Source organism: Lepidochelys kempii, chromosome 1 (assembly GCF_965140265.1).
Source record: "Lepidochelys kempii isolate rLepKem1 chromosome 1, rLepKem1.hap2, whole genome shotgun sequence".
NCBI classification, from domain to species: Eukaryota; Metazoa; Chordata; order Testudines; family Cheloniidae; genus Lepidochelys; species Lepidochelys kempii.
This window is the reverse complement of record NC_133256.1, coordinates 259272070-259291717: the sequence shown is the minus strand read 5'-3', so window position 1 is coordinate 259291717 and position 19648 is coordinate 259272070. Positions and strand designations below refer to the sequence as shown.

The 19648-nt window shown below is 44.5% G+C and overlaps 2 protein-coding genes across 3 annotated transcripts in view; both read left to right on the top strand.

Annotated features, from left to right (window-relative positions):
* Positions 1–5035, top strand: part of ST13 (ST13 Hsp70 interacting protein) — a 32690-nt gene extending 27655 nt beyond the window's left edge. For both annotated transcript variants that reach the window (XM_073327136.1, XM_073327137.1), the window contains one exon: positions 3193–5035. In XM_073327136.1, coding sequence (XP_073183237.1) covers positions 3193–3321 — 129 coding nt within the window. In that variant the 3' untranslated portion in view covers positions 3322–5035. The remainder of the gene's footprint in view (positions 1–3192) is intronic.
* A 10261-nt stretch (positions 5036–15296) lies between these two features.
* SLC25A17 (solute carrier family 25 member 17) overlaps positions 15297–19648 on the top strand; it is a 64016-nt gene continuing 59664 nt past the window's right edge. Inside the window, exon 1 of the mRNA XM_073327134.1 lies at positions 15297–15471. Coding sequence (XP_073183235.1) covers positions 15316–15471 — 156 coding nt within the window. The 5' untranslated portion in view covers positions 15297–15315. The remainder of the gene's footprint in view (positions 15472–19648) is intronic.

The window sequence follows — 19648 nt, the reverse complement described above, 5'->3', positions numbered from 1 at the left end:
GTAGTCATAAAACATAAACATGCACAATGAGGACACAACATATGTTCTCTTCTCACTTACAGGGAGAGGAAAAATCTTTCTTATCCAAGTTGGGAGCTTTTTTTCCCCCCTTAAGACAAATGACAAGCAGTTAATGAAACTCTAAAAATGTGGGTGGCATCACTCTGGGATGACTTTGTAGGCTATTTGTCTAGCTGGTTGTGGTTAGTTAATACTCCTGACCTTCCATTGCACCAAGATATTCTAGACAAACCTAGAATTGTACAGTACAGCATGCACTCTAGCTTTTTGGAACTATTTTCTCCCTCTCTTGCATGGTTTTGTGGGACTCTCATTACACTACTTTTACTAGATCTGACCCAGTTGTGAATGAGAAGGCTTGTTGTCTCTTGAATGTGTATGGATAAATCTTGTTGAAAGGCAGAACACTGGGCTGGATGAACTGATCTGGCAAATTCCATATTACCATATATGAAAGCCCATTTTTCCCATGCTAAGAATATTCCATACCTGTTAAACCAGTTATGGTGTTGGAGTTCAGAGAAGCATCCCACTAGCTGGCCCTAGGGTAAATCTGTTGGCAGTTGTTGAAGAAAAATTATGGGTGGGGCTGAAACAAAACTGAGACACTCTGACAAGTTGACATGGGCAGGTATAAAGGTGTCTTATTGATCTTTTTATTTAAACAAGTAAATTGGGTATTAGTCCCAGATGGCTTTCAGACGTGAAATACTTAGTACCCTGGGCACACTGACCTACTGAAACAGCTTTTCATAGCTTTTTGAAGCCTTCTATGCTAATCAAAAGCATAGCAAGAAATCATTGTTTGGAATGCCTTAAGCTTGGGAAATGTGTACAATGCCTTTGGCCCATGCAGACATCTTTAATTTTCATGATCACAATACCTGGGAGCAAATCTTTACCTGAACAGGTGTGATCTGCAGTATTGGCTTCCAGGACGTCTATGAATAATACTGGAAGAAATTTTTTTAGGTCAAAACTTTGCCCTGATGTCCTTAGTTATTGGTGATGGTCTTCTTTCACGTGCTGATTTTTTAAGTCATTCTCTGCAAGTTAATGGGAAAAGATTCCTAGGCTTTTGAGTACTACCACATGGCAGGCCTTTGGCTGCCTTTCTCTAATGTATAGGTGACTTGCAAAGTAGCTGGAATGACTGGCTCTGCATACATTTAGCAAATGGTAATACTTAATATTGACACCTAGATAGGAGTTTAGTCTTCCATGTTTATAGAAGCTGTTTCCTGTTAAGTCATAAACTTCAATAGCCCCTAAAGTCCAGTCCTGTTTAGGGTTGTCTCCATTGAAGTTGTCCTGTAATGAGTGATATTAGCCTTACTCACACACACAAAATCAAAACCACAAACTTGTTACTGTGTTCATCTTTTCAAGGCCTGCGTTAGCCTTCCTTTTATCTACTGTTTCAACCTGTTGAAATTGTTTCTAATAAACTTTATTTAGCCAACATCTGTTGAGCTTTTAGTCTCTGAAAGAATCAGCTGAGATGGGTGTTGAGGGAAAGGGAGGAAAATGGCTTGCCTAATGTTTGTTTTTTCTGAAGCTATATTTGAGTGGCTATCACATTTCTATTTTCTTGTATTTAACTGTCTCTATCTGGGCATTGTCACTTCCTGCTTTTGAATTTAAGCTGGTGTTCTCACTAGTTCAGTTAAGAACAGTTCAGTTGTCTAGTGCAGATATGGCTGAAGTATAAGAAGTTTATCATGGAAATGTCTTTCCAACCATAGCACTGATAGCCACATACTGTAATATGTGCCTGCCCAGATGCTCAATAAGATCATTCAGAAGCCCACCATAGAGTTAAATGTGAAAAGAGCCACTTAGACCAATAGTGCAAATGTCAAAGGTGTTGCACTCAGTACAGAAAAATGTACATATCTTAGTTATGACTCCATGCTAAGCAGTGAAGCTAAAATTGGTGTAGATAAAAATCTTGTTTTTCAGCAGTAAACACACTAGTTAAAATAGCAAAGTACCTTCTAATAAAATTCCCTCTCTCTTTTTCATAACTTTCTCTTTGTTCTTGGGCTGATACAATCGGTGCTCAATCTCAGCCCAAAAGTGAAAATCTGAGGGAAATCCCTATAGCTGTAAGGGAAAAATCTGAGGCAGACTTTGAAATGTCAAACTGAGCATGCAAATAGACCTCAGAATAGAACTGTTTGGTCTAAAATCTATTTAGCATATGAAAGTTCTGTTTCGAATCATTGCAGTATGAAACTTCTCATAAGTTTTAAATCACACTTCCACATTGATGCCCTACCAGGTGGAAGTTGGGGGAGAGATGGGGGAATGTGCCCTGGGAAAGTCTGCACAGCTCTTGAATAGGCTGAGAAAGAAGACAGACTTTGTCCAACTTTGCTATCTTCATATGGGTGTTTTAACCCCAAACTCCTTGGAATATGAAGACATTAGATTGCATATTTATTTCAAACTCCTTGTGCTCTGGGTTTTACACCCCAGAGTACCTGAGTCTTTAGGACATTAAAATAGATGGCTTTCACTTCCTATGCAAGGTTAAGGTCCAAAATCTGCTCCTGTGCTGACTTCATTGAGGCCTCCAGAGTGATTCTTGTACTGCACCAGTGCCTTTATAAAGTATATACTTTACGTAAGCTCGAGCATGGTATTTGTAATCTTAATGTGCATGGAAGAGTTTTGCTTTTCCCACTTCTAAGAGTTTTATTTTGTCTAATAGCATACTTAAAGAACTTTTCAGCAAAGAAAGTGAAAGTTCTGTATACCTAAATAAAACTGCAGAGGGAACATTCAGTCAGAACATAGTCACCAAAATTCAAATACTGTCAAACTTGACATCCTTACCCATGTCAAGTGACATGGTGTCTGTAATATCTTCAAGTCAGACTCAGTTTCATCTCATCCAAAATATGGTACCTCTTGAACCTTGTTGTGAGATGAGCTTAGTACTGACTCACATTCTACCTAAAGAATTGCCAGCTTCACGTCCTGTATTACCTGGATTTTTCTTTAGAGGTCTCTCATCCAAGACCCAACTAGATAGACTTTAAAGCCAAAGGTGGTGTGACTCCTTATCTCCAGAGCAGTCAGTCTAGTGCTATATTTACTTGAAATGTTTTATGGCTTTTTGTATTAGAGTAAAGCTACAATAACATCTTTCCTCTGCTGTTGCAGGATCCCGAAGTTATGGTCGCATTCCAAGATGTTGCCCAGAACCCAGCAAACATGTCCAAGTACCAGAACAACCCCAAGGTCATGAACCTCATCAGCAAACTGTCAGCCAAATTTGGAAGTCAACCATAAATTCCCTTTTAATAAAATCACAAATGTATGGAAAAAAGAATTGATTACTTAACAAATGCAGGTGTTGCAATAACACAAACCATTGTACCTCTCATCTTCTCATGAAGAGCACTCGGGTGCTCTAAAGAGAGTCCGCCTCTTGCCCCCATGCATCAAACTTTTTGCAAAGATTGGTTTAGTTACTCAAATTATACTCAGTAACATACACTTTCAATCCTCCCTCTCTACCCAAGAGTTGCAACCATTTGTTACAAATATTAAATACTGTTTCCTTTGAATTAAGGCTTATAATAGATTGTAATCTTTCTATAGGTAGTCTGATTTAACAAAAAAAGCCGTTTTAAATCAAACTGTCATCCTGGCTTTCACTTCCCAGCAAGTAAAGAAGCAGGAATTGTAACACCAGGATCCTGTGTTATCCATCTGGGACAGGAAGATTGGTCTAATTGTAGGAGAGGGTATGGTGAGGACAGTTATTTTAAAGTATTAACTGGATGAAGGAGGTGTCCACAGGTTCTGTTACACACCCTTTTATTTGCTTTACAGTTTGACATGTGGCTGACTTTAGATGGTGATTAGAGCAAAACCAATAAGGGTCACCAATATGCTAACTACTTATACACTGGAACTTCTGGCAGTACTGCCAACACTGTTTAAAACTTAGGATTGTCCCCTGCTCTGTGGCTATCCTTTGCTCATTCTGGCATGAAACACATTTTATTGCAAATACCACTGAGGTTAGGTAAGTTACTTGCTATATTCTCGTCCAACATATTTTTGTAATACTGTTGTATTATCTCTGTCCAGGTGGATAAGGGAGTGCATCTTCCCTGATTGGCTGGTCTTTAACTAGTTGTACTCTTTCTGATGAGGCAACTCTTGCCAGGCTTCATCCATTTGAAAATTGGAAGGAAGGAAACTTGTCCCTACCATCACCTCTGTCCCCTTAAGTGGGCAAGCTATCCTGAACATGGTGTGTAAATTCTATTACTATCAGTTAAAGGCAGAATAAATCCCACAATAGAGCAACTCTGGGTTCTGAGGGAGTCTGAGTCCTAATATGCTTACAGATGAAATCTCGTGGCCAAAGTTTTCAACTTTTGTCTCTGTCCTCTTGTCAGTTCAGTCAGAGCAGTCGAGTCCTTTCCTACTATCGCACACCCCAGTCTTCCATCTTTAACTTTCTTTTTTAATATGATGCTGTCCCAGTGGTCAACACTTCAGTTCAATTCATGGTTCTTGGGATTTGGGATCAATATGAGAAGGTGGATTAGTTGGCACAGATGGCACATACTTTGTAAATTTACAGCATGGGTATCCTTTGAACAGTGTGTCTTTGCTGGTATGTTCTTGCTGCTTCCATTTGTTTTTTGTCTTTACTAAACATTGCCTCCTGCTCATGTTGGAAAGTTTATCATAACTAGCTTTTGGTCACTTTTGGGTCTTCTGAAAGCCTTTCTGTCCAGTGATCTTGTAATTCTGTGTCTTAAGCCATAATGGATATCACTGTTTTTAATTAAATCTGGACTTGTTTAGGAACTCAACAACAGATGCAAAAATCTCACACTCACACACACACCCCCCAAATGCTTTATTTCTCATACTAATAACCTTGCAAAATGGAAAGAGATGTGAATTCTTTTTTGCTTAAGAAATATAGTTCTGAAATACTTCTAGTTGCCTTTTAAAAAAATAAAAATATGGTTTTGAAAAATTAAGTTTCTTGGTTTGGCTTTGTAACTGAAAACTTGTTCATTAAGTGGGAACGCTAACGTAAGCACACAGTTCACGATTAAACTGCATACAGCCTGGACTAAATGCTTCACTAAGAGCTTGTCTTCTCTGCAAAGTTAACTCAAATTATAGCTCAAGTGTTGCCCCTAACCGAACTCCTGTCCATATACAAAAATTTCTGGCTTGAGTGATGGTGCCTTTAAATCAATCAAGCTAGGGAGTATAGGTTGAACTCGGGTGCTGCTGATGCTCAACCTACTATGCTGTGTGAATGCATATAGAGTCCACTTAAGTACAAAGAAAAGGAGTACTTGTGGCACCTTAGAGACTAACAAATTTATTTGAGCATAAGCTTTCGTGAGTTACAGCTTACTTCATCAGATGCATGCAGTGGAAAAATTACTCTTATTTTCCACTGCATGCATCTGATGAAGTGAGGTGTAGCTCACAAAAGCTTATGCTCAAATAAATTGGTTAGTCTCTAAGGTGCCACAAGTCCTCCTTTTCTTTTTGCGAATACAGACTAACACGGCTGCTACTCTGAAACCTGTCACTTAAGTACAGTCTCCCTCCCTTCCTGCCCTCTACCCCAGAGTTATCTTCTCAAAAGTCCCCGGGGCCTTTGTCTGTCTACCTACCTACTCCCTGGTTTTGGACTGGAAGTTTCTTCCAGACAGTATAAATAGTGTTCAGACCCCACCTCAGCATGCAGTTTTCTGTACTAGTAATATTTATATAGTACTCTTATGGCTATCTGATCTGAACAAGTACATCTGGCAGTGTGGATAAAAATTCACTTAAACTTTTTTTATTTAAACCTGATTGATTTAAATTATATTCTTTTGTTTTTAAGATAAACCTCTTTGAAATTATGACAACCTATGTTAGAGCCTGAATGTATTATATTTAAGTTAATATTAAGAGTACATGTAGCTTCTGATCTTTCTTTGAAAGTCAAACTACTGAACTAGTGGAAGTCACTGTGCTAAGCACCTGGAACCAGAACTTGTTGAAGTGCTAAAACAACATTTGACAGCAGTAGCCTCTTCTGCAGACACACAATATTTCCTTCGTTTCATTTTATTCAACTAGTTTAAGTCAGTGACTAACGCATTCCAAGTTAAGAAACTAGTTGGGAGTTGAAAAACCAGGAAAGCTTGTTTTCTTCTCTCAATTTGTGAATAAAAATAGAGGCGGATGAGATCTACTAGTTCTAAAATCTTGAAGGATAGGATGACCAGAAGCAATTAATTGAACTAGCTAATCACAGTTGCTTCCTTTATTTAATAAGTTTTAAATAATAAACAATTTTAAAATGCTGTCTTTGTGAATTTTAATTTAATTTCTGTTTCCATCCAGATGCAACTTAATGCAAATCATGAGTGAAAAAATAATCTAGTAAATAAGAAATGCATCATTCACCATTTTCTAACATACTAAATATAAATTAAAAATCCGGATAAATGCATGTTAAACTATATAATTGCTTAAATATGTATAGATATATGCAATGTACGTGTAGGTCAGTCAAAAGAAATACCAAAGTTAGTGTGAAAGCTATACTTGCAAACAACATTTTAATGGATACCATGAGAATCAACTTTCCTTAAGGGAAATAAGTACAAATGCAAAACAAGATTAAAATCAAATATTTAAATCAAGGTTCCTGTTTGCTGATTTAAATAATGATTAAAATCAGTGTTTTAAATTACCTTGGTTAAAATAATCTACCTGTTATTCTGGGAGCATATACTCCCACTGGGTGACTAGCTGGCCTGAGGCTGACATCAATGTTTTCACAAAAAGAAAAGGAGTACTTGTGGCACCTTAGAGACTAACCAATTTATTTGAGCATAAGCTTTCGTGAGCTACAGCTCACTTCATCGGATGCATACTGTGGAAAGTGTAGAAGATCTTTTTATACACACAAAGCATGAAAAAATACCTCCCCTCACCCCACTCTCCTGCTGGTAATAGCTTATCTAAAGTGACCACTCTCCTTACAATGTGTATGATAATCAAGGTCGGCCATTTCCAGCACAAATCTATTCAGGGGACACCATCACAGGGCCTAATAACATCAGCCACACTATCAGAGGCTCGTTCACCTGCACATCCACCAATGTGATATATGCCATCATGTGCCAGCAATGCCCCTCTGCCATGTACATTGATCAAACTGGACAGTCTCTACATAAAAGAATAAATGGACACAAATCAGATGTCAAGAATTATTCATAAACCAGTTGGAGAACACTTCAATCTCTCTGGTCACACGATTACAGACATGAAAGTTGCGATATTACAACAGAAAAACTTCAAATCCAGACTCCAGCGAGAGACTGCTGAATTGGAATTCATTTGCAAATTGGATACAATTAACGTAGGCTTGAATAGAGACTGGGAGTGGCTAAGTCATTATGCAAGGTAGCCTATTTCCCCTTGTTTTCCAACTCCCCCCCTCCTTCCTCAGAGGTTCTTGTTAAACCCTGGATTTGTGCTGGAAATGGCCCACCTTGATTATCATACACATTGTAAGGAGAGTGATCACTTTAGATAAGCTATTACCAGCAGGAGAGTGGGGTGGGGGGAGGTATTTTTTCATGCTTTGTGTGTATAAAAAGATCTTCTACACTTTCCACTGTATGCATCCGATGAAGTGAGCTGTAGCTTACGAAAGCTTATGCTCAAATAAATTGGTTAGTCTCTAAGGTGCCACAAGTACTCCTTTTCTTTTTGCGAATACAGACTAACACGGCTGTTACTCTGAAACCTATCAATGTTTTCGTGAGCCTGTGGCGTGAGGCCACCAAGACCTAAGATTTTGGGTCTGGGGCCAGCAATAAGTGATATGTCTAGGAAGCTAGCTGACAAGGGGATCCACTACATTAGACCTCTGCCAGGGAAAGATAAAACCTCTGAAGAGCCTGTACTACTGGGCAAAGGACTACAACTCTTGCTCTGGTAACTCCCCTAGAACATCACTGTTCTATGAGGAGCTGGACCAGGAGATTAACAGTACCTCAAACATAGAGCTCCTGAATACCCCTTCATATCTCAAGGGTCCTGGGCAATGTACATGGGTGGTCAAGGGCTAAGCCAGAGGAACTGGAGCTAATCTCAGCTGAGGGTGGAGCAGATGCTCACAACTTCTAGGTATAGCCTGTCTAACCTTATCCAGCCCTCTCAGGCCCTCTTCAGGGAGGAGGTAGAAGAACATATGGGGGAGGATACAGCAGAGGAATCAGCATCAACTCTGTTGAGTAAAGAAGTGACTCATCAGTGTTATGGGTGAGGAAATATGAGAAAAGGGGGCTGTCCTTACCTTTGTGGGACCAATCTCTTTCTGGAGTGAGACATGTTGCGTGCTGGAGACTAGGCTTTTTATACAATGCATATTATTGCTTCACTTGAGGACAAAAGAATTGCCCTGTTCCGCTCTTCCCCTCATGCACATGCTGTCCAAGACAGATTCCAAGCAGGGGAGAAAATGTTTTAAACATGCAAGCGGTGACTTATAGTGGTGTATAGTGCTGCATGTGTACAAAACAGGGATTATTACAGTACTTCAAAGCAAGAGCTTGCAGGAATGGGACAAGCATAGTTGTGGAGTCACATATAACCATGCTTTTTCTCAAGCAAGATAGCATTTTTAGAGGCAGTCAACATTTAGACTGGTTTAGAACCAAGTCCACTGCATGGTCTGTGGTGATATTAAGTCCTGAGCATATCTATAAATTCTCCTGGAAATACAGGTCCAGCTGCCATGGGGGGAAGGGATTTGGGTTACAAAGACACATCTGGGGAGGTGCTACACTGCTGCATTCTAGTTCAGCATCTTGTTTATACCAGCCTGAATTTTACTCCACTTCTGGGTTATGATGCAAGAAAACTTCTCATGGTATAGGAGCTCCAAACAGTCTGTCAGGTGTGTCAGCAGAGGAAACTTCTCATGTAGGGTTGCCAACTTTCTAATTACAGAAAACTGAACACCCTTGCCCCGCCCCCTGCCCCACCCCTTTCCTGAGGCCCCACCCTGCCCTTTCTCCAAAACCTTGCCCCCACTCACTCCATCCCCCCTCCCTTTGTCCCTTGCTGTCCCTCACCCACCCTCACTTGCTTACTTACACTGGGCTGGGCCAGGGGGTTGGAGTGCAGGAGGGTGAGTGCTCCAGCTGGTGGTGTAGGCTCTGGGGTGAGGCCAGGGATGAGGGGCTTGGGGTGCAGGAAGAGGCTCCAGGCTGGGGCCAAGGGGCTTGGGGTGTGGGAGGAGGTTCCAACCTGGGGCAGAGAGTTGGGGCGTGGGAAGGGCTATGGGCTCTGAGCTGGGGGTGCAGGCTCCAGGGTGGGGCCAGAAATGAAGAGTTTGGGGTGTGGAGAGGGCTCCAGGCTGGGGCAGGGGTAGGGTGACCATATGTCCTGTTTTGGCGAGGACAGTCCCTTTTTTAAGCAGTGTTCTGGCCCTCTGGAATTTTTTGGCAAGAGTGGGCATTTGTCCTGGTTGCTCTTGCCAACTTGATCAGTTAGCAAGAACAAACGGGACAAATGCCTACTTCTGTCAAAAAAATCGAGTGCAAGGGGTGAGCCGCGATGGCAGCCCCATGCAGGGAGCAAAGACAGAGCTCGGGTGGGGGGCAGGCAGAACTCGAGTGAGCAGTGATGCCAGCCCCAGTCTTGCACGTGGGGGGGTATGCTGGGCTTGGGCAAGCAGCGACCCCAGCCTTGCAGGGTGAGGGGAGGGAGAGCTCAGACAAGCGTCTCTGACCATCCCCGCATGGGGGGAAGATGAGGGGGGTGAGGGCTAGTCCCACATGGTGACCCATTTTCCCTTTGGGAAATATGGTCACCCGAGGCAGGGGGTTGGGGTGTAGGCTCTGGGAGGGAGTTTGGGTGTGGGAGGGAGCTCAGGGCTGGGGCAGAGGGTTGGGGTGCAGGAGGAGGTGAGGGGTGCGGGCTCTGGGCAGCGCTGACCTCAGACAGCTCCCAGGAAGTGGTGACATGTCTCTCTGGCTCCTAGGCGGAGGAGCGGCCAGGGGCTCCATGCACTGGCACCACCCCCACAGCTCCCATTGTCTGTGATTCACAGTCTTAGCCAACCCGCCTTAGCCCTGCTGTGCCGCCATCTGAACTTTTAACAGTCCAGTCAGCAGTGCTGACCGGAGTCGCCAGGGTCGCCTTTCAACCGGGTGTTCTGGTCGAAAACTGGATACCTGGCAACCCTAATTGTGGATAAGCTTTAACAGGAGAGATTGAGGGAGTCCTACATCAGAATATCCCTTAAATCACTACACTACAAAGTTTTGTCAGCAAAAGTTATGCCACTTTAATAAAAGCACTTTAATTAAAATCGCTGTCGCATGTCCACACTAGCTCCTTATGTCAGCAGAGTGCATCCACACTAGCAACTCTTGCATCGACACAGAGCAGTGCACTGTGGGTAGCTGCCTCACTGTGCAACTGGCCGCAGGGTGCTTTGGGAAGGATTTGCAATTTCTCAAGGGGCAGGTACAGCATCTGATGTTGCAGGTTTCTCAATCCATCATTCCAGGGGCATCCTAGTAGATTGTCAGCTGCTTTTTCAACCGAGGTATGTGGGGGGAGGAAGAGGCGAGTGGTGTGTCTGGCGCGGGGGAGACAGTAGGCTGACCGACCTATCTTGAAAGAGAGGGAGGGGGACACCCCCTCCCCATGTCAGCCCCCAGCTCTGCTCAGCACAGCAGTCTTTCCCAATCAGCCTGCTCTGCCTGCGGTACTGCAATTCCTTCCAAGTTCGGGGAGCAGCATCCTGAGCAGCTCTGTGAGCTCTCTGTGCTGAGGAATGTCAAAGCAGCACAGCAGTCTTGTCGTCCTGCCCCAGCAGGCCACTGTGTTCCTAGAACAGAGTAGAAAAGGAGCATTCCAGATTAATGATTTGCTCTTTGTTCCTGGAGCAGAGCAGCACTCTCAGCTGTCTTGTACTTCTCAGAACTTTGAAAGGGGAGGGGCGAAAGCCTACAGGGCAGTGGAGATCAAAACTGTGAGCATAGTGGTCATGACAGGCATTGTGGGATACTGGTAGAAGCCAGTTAGAATCATGAAATATCAGAGTTGGAAGGCACCTCAGGAGATCATCTAGTCCAATCCCCTGCTCAAAGCAGGACTCATGCCCAATTATTTTTGCCCCAGATCCCTAAATAGCCCCCTCAAGGATTGAACTCACAACCCTGGGTTTAGCAGGCCAATGGTCAAACCACTGAGCTATCCTCCCTCTGTGACTGTTACTACTTCACTGTTTACCTCCTTATTCAAATCATTAAGTTAAATACCAGATCTAGGTTGGATTGGGAATGGATCCTTTTTGGATCCATTGGAGGTCGACAAAACAAACAGCAGTGTCTACACTGATGCTTTGTCACTAACTTTGCCACAAGAAGTTTTATGCCTCTCGTTGAAGTGGTTTTATTTTGTCAGCAAAACAGCAGAGTTTTGCCACCAAAAGTAGCTTTGTAGTTTGTACCCCCTCCCTGTTTTGTCGGCAAAAGGCAGCTTTTGCTGACAAAACTTTATCGTGTAGACAAAGCCTCAGTGGTTAAAGCACCGTGCTGAGAGGTAGGTGGGCCCTGTTTATACCCTTTTGACAGGTCTGGCAGAGAAAGGGGAATTGAACCTCTGTCTCCCACATCCCAGGCAAGTACTCTAACCACTAGGATAAAAACATTAAGGTGGGCACTGTAGGTGGAATGCTAAGCAGAGCCATGTTTCCTCTCTGCAGCCTGGACTCAGGTTCCTATCTCTGAGAGAGTGGTGGGGCTTAGCACATACCCCTTTCTTTGGCATCTCCCACTGGCTAGTTTAGGCATCTCCCTGCCAAAAGTGCTTGCTTTTGTGGATCATATTCTTAGGCACCTATCTCTCCCCTTTCACATAGGAAGCTTAGGCTCCTAACTCAGTTTTGTGGATCACAGTGTTGTTCCTAAAAAGAAAAGGAGTACTTGTGGCACCTTAGAGACTAACCAATTTATTTAAGCATAAGCTTTCGTGAGCTACAGCTCACTTCATCGGATGCATACTGTGGAAAGTGTAGAAGATCTTTTTACATACACACAAAGTGTTGTTCCTGTGATTTTTCTAGGTTCCTAAAAGTTAGGTGTTGTAATGCTGAGCATCATGGTGTCTAAGTCGTTTTGTGAAGCCCATTCTTTCTATAACTTAACCCTAAGAGGATTTAAACCTCTTTACTGGGCTAAGAAAAGCCCTTCTTATTGGGACTGCCTGAGGAGTCAGACTTAGGGATTGGAGCTAACACCTGTGGTCTATTAGATGGCTAGATGCTGCATCCAGCAGCTGTACCTCATGAGCAGGGAGGTTATAAAATGTTTAGGAGTGCAGCGGACTCAGAAAGAGTAGAGCTTCTTTCCAGTCAGGAACAATCATAGGCTGTGGACAGATTGGATCTCTCTCTTTATTCCTCCAGACAAAGGAGGGTTGGGATTATGGTATCACCCTGCCAACAGAGGAAATCTTGGTTGACTGTTTGATTAAACCACCTTGTCAGAAGATAATGTAAAGATTATTTTTGGATATACAGCCTGGAGAGTTGGGTGGTGCAGGAAGTTGTTGTTTTGTGAATGTGTTTTGGTTTTCTTTTCTATTCTTGTTTAAAGGATGACCCAGGACCCAGTTCTAAGTGGAATAGCAGCAGCGTTCTGATGAGCCCTCAAGCCAGGGGAATTTTGGAGGTTTGGTTAAAGTGCTAAGAACTACAAAAATGGAAAGAAAATTGAGTGGGTGCGGAAGAGAGTTATTCACATGAGAGAATGAAAGTGGAAGATGGGAAGAGTGAATACGGACTAAAAAGAAATGGGGAAATAAAAATAGAAGCAATGTCATACAAAAGTAAGGTAATGAACTTTTATTAAAGTTCCTTAATGACCTTTCCTTGGCAGAAGAGGGGAAAGACTGATTGTCAGGGAGAAACTTCAAGTCAATTGCAGAATAGTGAGCGACCATGTAACCTGGAGGAGTGTTGGTGGTCATGAGATAATAGAAATGTACAAGCAACTTAGCTGAATCTTCAAGAAATATTTTGTCCTATTTTTTTTATTCCCTCTCCTCCGATCTTACAGGATCTGTTTATCTGAGGAAGTTGCTAGCTAGTGGAACAGATAAAGGCATGAAAGCCTCAAGAACTACCTCCTAAATTGCCTGTTCAATAGTGCAGTCCTGCTGCCATGTCTCCTCCAAGCTCTCCCTTTGAACCCTGCACTGCACAAGTCCTCAAGCAAGCTGACTCTCACCAAATAAATATAGTAATGTATTTGAAATATTATTTGTTCTGTCTCTAGCTGCTGTTGCAAATGGTAAGTCTACAGATGCTCTGTTTGTAATTTGTGTCTGTTGCAGCCTGGGCCGGTGACTAAGCTTCTCTTTTTTGTCTTGCCAAGGTGAGTGTTGGATAATGGCAAGGTAAGGAGGACAAAAAGGAGATTGCTCTCGGATGGAAAAACAACAGCAAGAGTGAGCAAGATAAGGAGGGAATGGGAAAGGGAGTATGAGAGAAAGGGGGAGGAATAGACAAAAGGAAGTGTGAAAGATGTAAAGAGGAATTTAAGACTAGACAGTGCAGATAAAGGAGGAAGGCAACAAGAGGAAGAGCCAAAACTAGAAGAGTAAGAAATAATGTAGGACTTGAACCAGGAAATACTTGTTTGCTTAATAAAAAAAAAAGGCTTGCAAATACAGCCTAGAAAATATGGAAAAGGTGTTGGGACTGGGATAAAGCACAAAAGCAAATACAGAGGCATAAATGCCATTTTCTCTCACCACACCCTGTACTTAACTTGTTCTAAAGGGGGAAGGTGATCATGGGCAAAAAGGAATATTGGCTGGCTTGAAAGTAAGGAGGAATAGGCACCCAGTTGGTGATGCCAACTCATTTGTTGCTTCTCTTAAAACTCCAGCTCCTGGAGGCTTGTGATTAAATGAAAGCTGAGGTTTCATCTAAAAAAAAATCTAGTCCTCCTGGTTGCAGAGAAAAGCTGAACTACATCCATCCTAAATTTTCAAAAAACAGAAAGCAAAATAAGACATCCTACATCTCCTGTTTTTTAATCTTATGTTTTGGGCCTGACTCATCATTCTTGAACACCTGCAGTTGGCATTCTTTCCTCCCCTTTCTTCCCCATTTACTGATATCACAACACTCTCCTATACAGGGACCTATAATCTAGCTCCTTCCTCTCTCTCCAACAAGTGGCCTGTTCTTTGACGTAAATCTGGTCAAGCTAATTCTAGATCTTGCAGGGAAGCAGGTTTTTCAGCATTGCTAAATCCAACTGCTTAAAAATCATGAGTCTACCCCTTCTCCCAAATGAATAGGCTTTACTCTCTCCCCCCTTATGATTATTAAATAAAAAATGTTGGATTATTTGCCTTCTGTTTTTTGAGCTAGTAAGGCACACCTGGATCACATTTTCAAGCTCTTCTCTGCCACCATGAGAATGAAAATGAAAGCTTGAGATACCACCTAACTATGAGCTTCCAAGTACAGGGCTTTTAAGAATCACTTAATATTGTGGCAGATCATAAAATTGAGAGTTGGTAACATTTTGGGGGTGCAATTCTGGGGCAGGTTGCACCCCTACCTGGGGCAGCATGGCTCAGAAGGTAGGAACATTTGTTTTGAGCATAGTTTGTGTATCTGGCTGCTTGAGAGCAGCCCTGTCAGAGTGAGCTAAGTGGGGGGAGCCTTGCTCGGTGGGCAGTCAAGAGCTGAGCACAAGCGATTTATAGCAACTGTAGGCGAGCTGGTCCCCAAAATGGCTGCTGCTCTTCCCTGCTGGGGGGTATCGCAGTGAGGGGGGGGGCGATGTGTCCCTCCCCTTGCACCATGGGGTAGTGTAGCTTCGGAGCCCCTCGCTGGGAGCAGGTCCGTGACGGTTCTGTGTAGCCAGACCCGTGGGGAAGATTCACCCCCTCCCTCCCGCTCCAACCGGCTTTCCCCGCGCATCCTCTGGCCGTTGGGCTCAACGGTTGCAACCCTGTTTGAAAGCCCGCGTGCCCACCGCAGAGCCCAAGAGCCCGAGGGGAAAAGGAGGACGCCTCATCCGGCACCTCGCGCTCACTAGCGCGTGAGCCCGGGCCGAGGCCGGGCCAGAGAGCAAAGCGTGCGGCGCGCATGGCGACTGGCTGGGCGCGGCGAACGGAGTGGGCGGGGTTTGGGGGCAGCGGGCCCGTCCCCTGGAGGGGGCGGGTCCGAGATCACGTGGCCGGGGGGAAGCCATGGAGCGGGAGGACCGGGCGGCGATCGCGGGGCTCCCCTTCCCGCCCGCCGCCTCTCGGTCGCCGGCGAAGTTTGCGGTTGACCCCGCTGGAGCCGCAGCCATGGCGGCGGTGTCCTCCTACGAGAGCTTGGTCCATGCCGTGGCCGGGGCTGTGGTGAGTGCGGGGCGAGGCGCCCGGAGCGGGCAGGGAAGCGGGGTCTGAGTCCGGGGTCCTGGGCAGGGGCCCGCCAAGCTCCCCATGTCTCGCGCCGCTGCCCCGGGCTGCGCGGTGGCTCGCCGGGGGCGGGAGGGGACGTGGCGGAGGCTGGGGAACGGGCGGGACGGGGCTGGGGAGAGCGGCTCCTGCGTCCCAGGGCCAGTAGAAGAAGTTGCTCTGTGGGCCCGCTCTGGAGGGCCTGAACGCCCAGGATTGGGCCCCACGTCTCTGGCTCCTGCTCGCCTCGCTGCGGGGCGGCGCAAATGTCAGATGCCCTCGCTGCCCTGCGGGCCGCCACTGCTTTGGTATCTCATATCAGGAGCAGCCAGGGCTGCGTTTTTCCCCGGCTGATGCACCGCCTGTGCTTGGGATGTGCCTTGCGTTTTCTTTCCCTTCCTGCCCGATTGGAACAGCAAAACGTGGAGGAGGGTAAACACACGATGTCTCCTCTCTGCTGCCCTCCTTCTTCACCTGTGTGTGAGGACAGTAACGCCACTATGGCTGCACGTTGTGATGTCAGATTGAGCTTTACCTACTCTGAATTTGGTGAGAGCTGGCTGGTTATAAAGATAGCACCTGGAATATGGACATAAGCATGTTTGTGGTCTGAGCACAGGTCTTGAAGCCAGGAACTCCAGTCTCAATTCTCAAAAAGAAAAGGAGTACTCCTTTTCTTTTTGTGGCACCTTAGAGACTAACCAATTTATTTGAGCATAAGCTTTCATGAGCTACAGCTCACTTAATTCTGTCACTCATTCCTTTGGGAAAATTACTCTGGGCCGAATTTTCAAAATGCCTGCTAATTTTGCTTGCCTCTCTTAGAGTGATCAACGTGAGACACCCAGGGGATGACTTCCAGGCTGAGCACCTGAAGCTCCCACCAGAACCAATGAGGGCTAACTCGACACCTGTAAAAGTTAGCCTCTACAGATTTGGGCATGAGCTTGGGTTTCTTTTGCAGTGTACCCTACATGTTGTGATTTGAGCATCCAAAATTCGAAGAAATTTCTGAAAATTTGGGCTTTAAGCTGAGATGCATCTTAGATTCTGTAAATGAGGATCAGAATACTTACCTCCAAGTTACGTGTTGAGAAGTAGCCTTGTCATATTTGTAAAGAGGAAAGCCACTATATATTTGAATGATCAGAAAATATATCAGACAAGTGCACTGCAGCTAAATGAAGTTTGGAAGAAAATTGATATAAACTTGTTGGAGGTAATGCCAAATTTGTGTAAGTTCCTTGGACTATTGGAGCCTGCCCTGGGTGGAAGAGAACTAGCTTTTATAAAGTATCAGAAGGGTAGTTGTGTTAGTCTGGATCTGTAAAAGCGGTAAAGAGTCCTGTGGCACCTTATGGACTAATAGATGTATTGGAGCATAAGCTTTCGTGGGTGAATAGCCACTTTGTCGGATGTGTCTGATGAAGTGGGTACTCACCAACGAAAGCTTATGCTCCAATACGTCTGTTAGTCCATAAGGTGCCACAGGACTCTTTGTAGCTTGAGGAACAGCATCTTGTCGCAACATCTTATCAATTAACCCTCCCTTGTTGGGAAGAGGGCCTTCCTGAGTTTCAAGCAAACTGATGTTCCCCTTAGATTTCCCTGTGAGGTTGCTCAAGGTGTGGGAGTTGCCTGCCAGTCCCCAAGAACAAAAACAGCCTCAAACATGTGCAGTAGCTGTGTTAGTAACCTATACTGCTCTTACATTCTGGCAAAACTTTCTGGTCTAATTAATGTGTCCTTAGATGACTAATGCATTCATCAGGTTTCGGAATGGTAGCCATGTAGTCTGTATCAGCAAAAGCAATGAGGAGTCCTTGTGGCACTTTAGAGACTAACAAATTTATTTGGGCATAAGCAAGATGGGTTTTAGCCCACGAAAGCTTATGCCCACATACATTTATTAGTCTCTAAAGTGCCACAAGGACTCCTCGAATACACTCATCATGACTTAAAATTTTTTTATAGTAGTAGTTCTCACATTTAGTGTAGACAGGAACTTATTTTGGTAATGGTATTTCTGTGTATTTTCTGATGTGTATTTGGAATATACTAGGTGCTAACCCAGGGGTGGGCAAACTTTTTGGCCCAAGGGCCACATCTGTGTGGGGAAATTGCATGCAGGGCCATGAATGTAGGGCTGGGGCAGAGGGTTAGGGTGCGGGAGGGAGTGCAAGGTGTGGGAGGGGGTGCGGTGTGCAGGAAGGGGCTCAGGGCAAGGGGTTGGGGTGGAGGAGGGGTGTGGGGTGTACAAGGGGGCTCAGGGCAGGGGGCTGGGGTGCAGGAGGCGTGTGGGGTGCAGCAGGGGGCTCACAGCAGGGGATTGGGGTATGGGATGCAGGAGGGGTTTGGGGTGCATGCCGCATACCTGGAGCGGCTCTGGGGTGACAGCGGTGCTGCACCGCTAAGGCAGGCTTCCTGCACCACTCCTGGAAGCAGCCGGCACCACATCTCTGTGGCCCTGGGGGGGAGGGGCAGAGGGCATCCGATGAAGTGAGCTGTAGCTCACGAAAGCTTATGCTCAAACAAATTGGTTAGTCTCTCTATGGTGCCACAAGTACTCCTTTTCTTTTTGTGAATATATATCTGAATGTCTCATTGTAGCCATAATTGGTAGTTTTCTTAACTTCCTTACCTGAAATTTTTGTAAATTGAAAAATCATAAACTTTGATGTATACCTGTTTGTATCGGATTATGTCTCAGGCTGTTCAGTTTGTTTGCTAGGGTACTGTCACTGGAAAATGAGGACATGTGCTATAGGCACTAGGAGTTGTTGGCATGAATATGATTTATCATGTGGGAGTAACCTCATTTGTACAGGATTAAAGTACTATCTAGTCATTTTAAGAAAGTGTTTTATCTTTTGCACAGAGGTTTTAGTACTTGGGAAGAAATGAGAGGGTTTTATAGATTAGAACAAATATCTTAAATTAATGCAGAAGCAACTGACAAAAGCCCCTTGCAGTTCACGTAATACAAGTTTAATGTGGTTACCCCAACACACCTCCATTTTGAAGTGCCTTCAAAGTTAGCCTTCCCCTTCAATAGAGTGCATTGCAATAGTTCAACAACGGAATAGATGAATAAGGCCTTGTCTGCTAGGGGGGAAAAAATGTTAACTTGAGTTAAAGTAAAATTGTAGTGAAGACAAGGTAGTTTGCTGTCTTCACATAAGTTACAAGATCAAGTTACATGACCAAAGCCTGCATCACCTGTCTTTGCTCTGCTATATTTGCATATAGTCTTCTGTTGCATTCTCCCAGCAACAACCTGCCCTTGCCTTCTGGCAAAAAACTGATGATTAATCACCCACCACTGCATCTCCTGCCCTGCATCTGCTTCCTGTTCCTGAAATGAGAGTTGTATTAATGCCAACAGTTGGAATAGATCATCATTCTCAGTTGAATCCATGCCTTGCTGCTTGTTTGAATGAAGGTCATAGACCAAAAGCTAGTTGCGCCAGACTGCAAGTGCTTTACATACTAAGTTTGTGAGTTAAGGCCGCTTCTGTGTAGGTATGCCAGAAGGACTGACAAGTTGTCTCACAGAACACTGTCATAGAACTCAGAGAGGCTTAGCTTCAGTGCTGCATAATACCTAGATCTAGACTGTTCTCAGTGGTAGCTGATGACAGAACAAGGAGTAATGGTCTCAAGTTGCAGTGGGGAAGGTTTAGGTTGGATATTAGGAAAAACTTTTTCACTACGAGGGTGGTGAAACACTGGAATGCATTACCTAGGGAGGTGGTGGAATCTCCTTCCTTAGATATTTTTAAGGTCAGGCTTGACAGAGCCCTGGCTGGGATGATTTAGTTGGGGATTGGTCCTGCTTTGAGCAGAGGGTTGGAATAGATGACCTCCTGAGGTCCCTTCCAACCCTGATATTCTATGGGATGCACTCGGAGAAGTTGCACTGCTACACCTGGGTGAGGGCACCAGCGTGGACACAGACCTGGAATTAGGGTTTGCAATGCGGCAGCTCTTGAATGAGCCAGGCCAACTCTAGTGGTTGCACACAAGTACCAGTCATGTAAGTTAATTCTGCAGGGAAGACGTACCTGATCTTGACCTTGAGGCTTTAAGGGTATTAATTGATAAGATCATCATCAAGTGTGTTTTCCTCTTAAGGAAG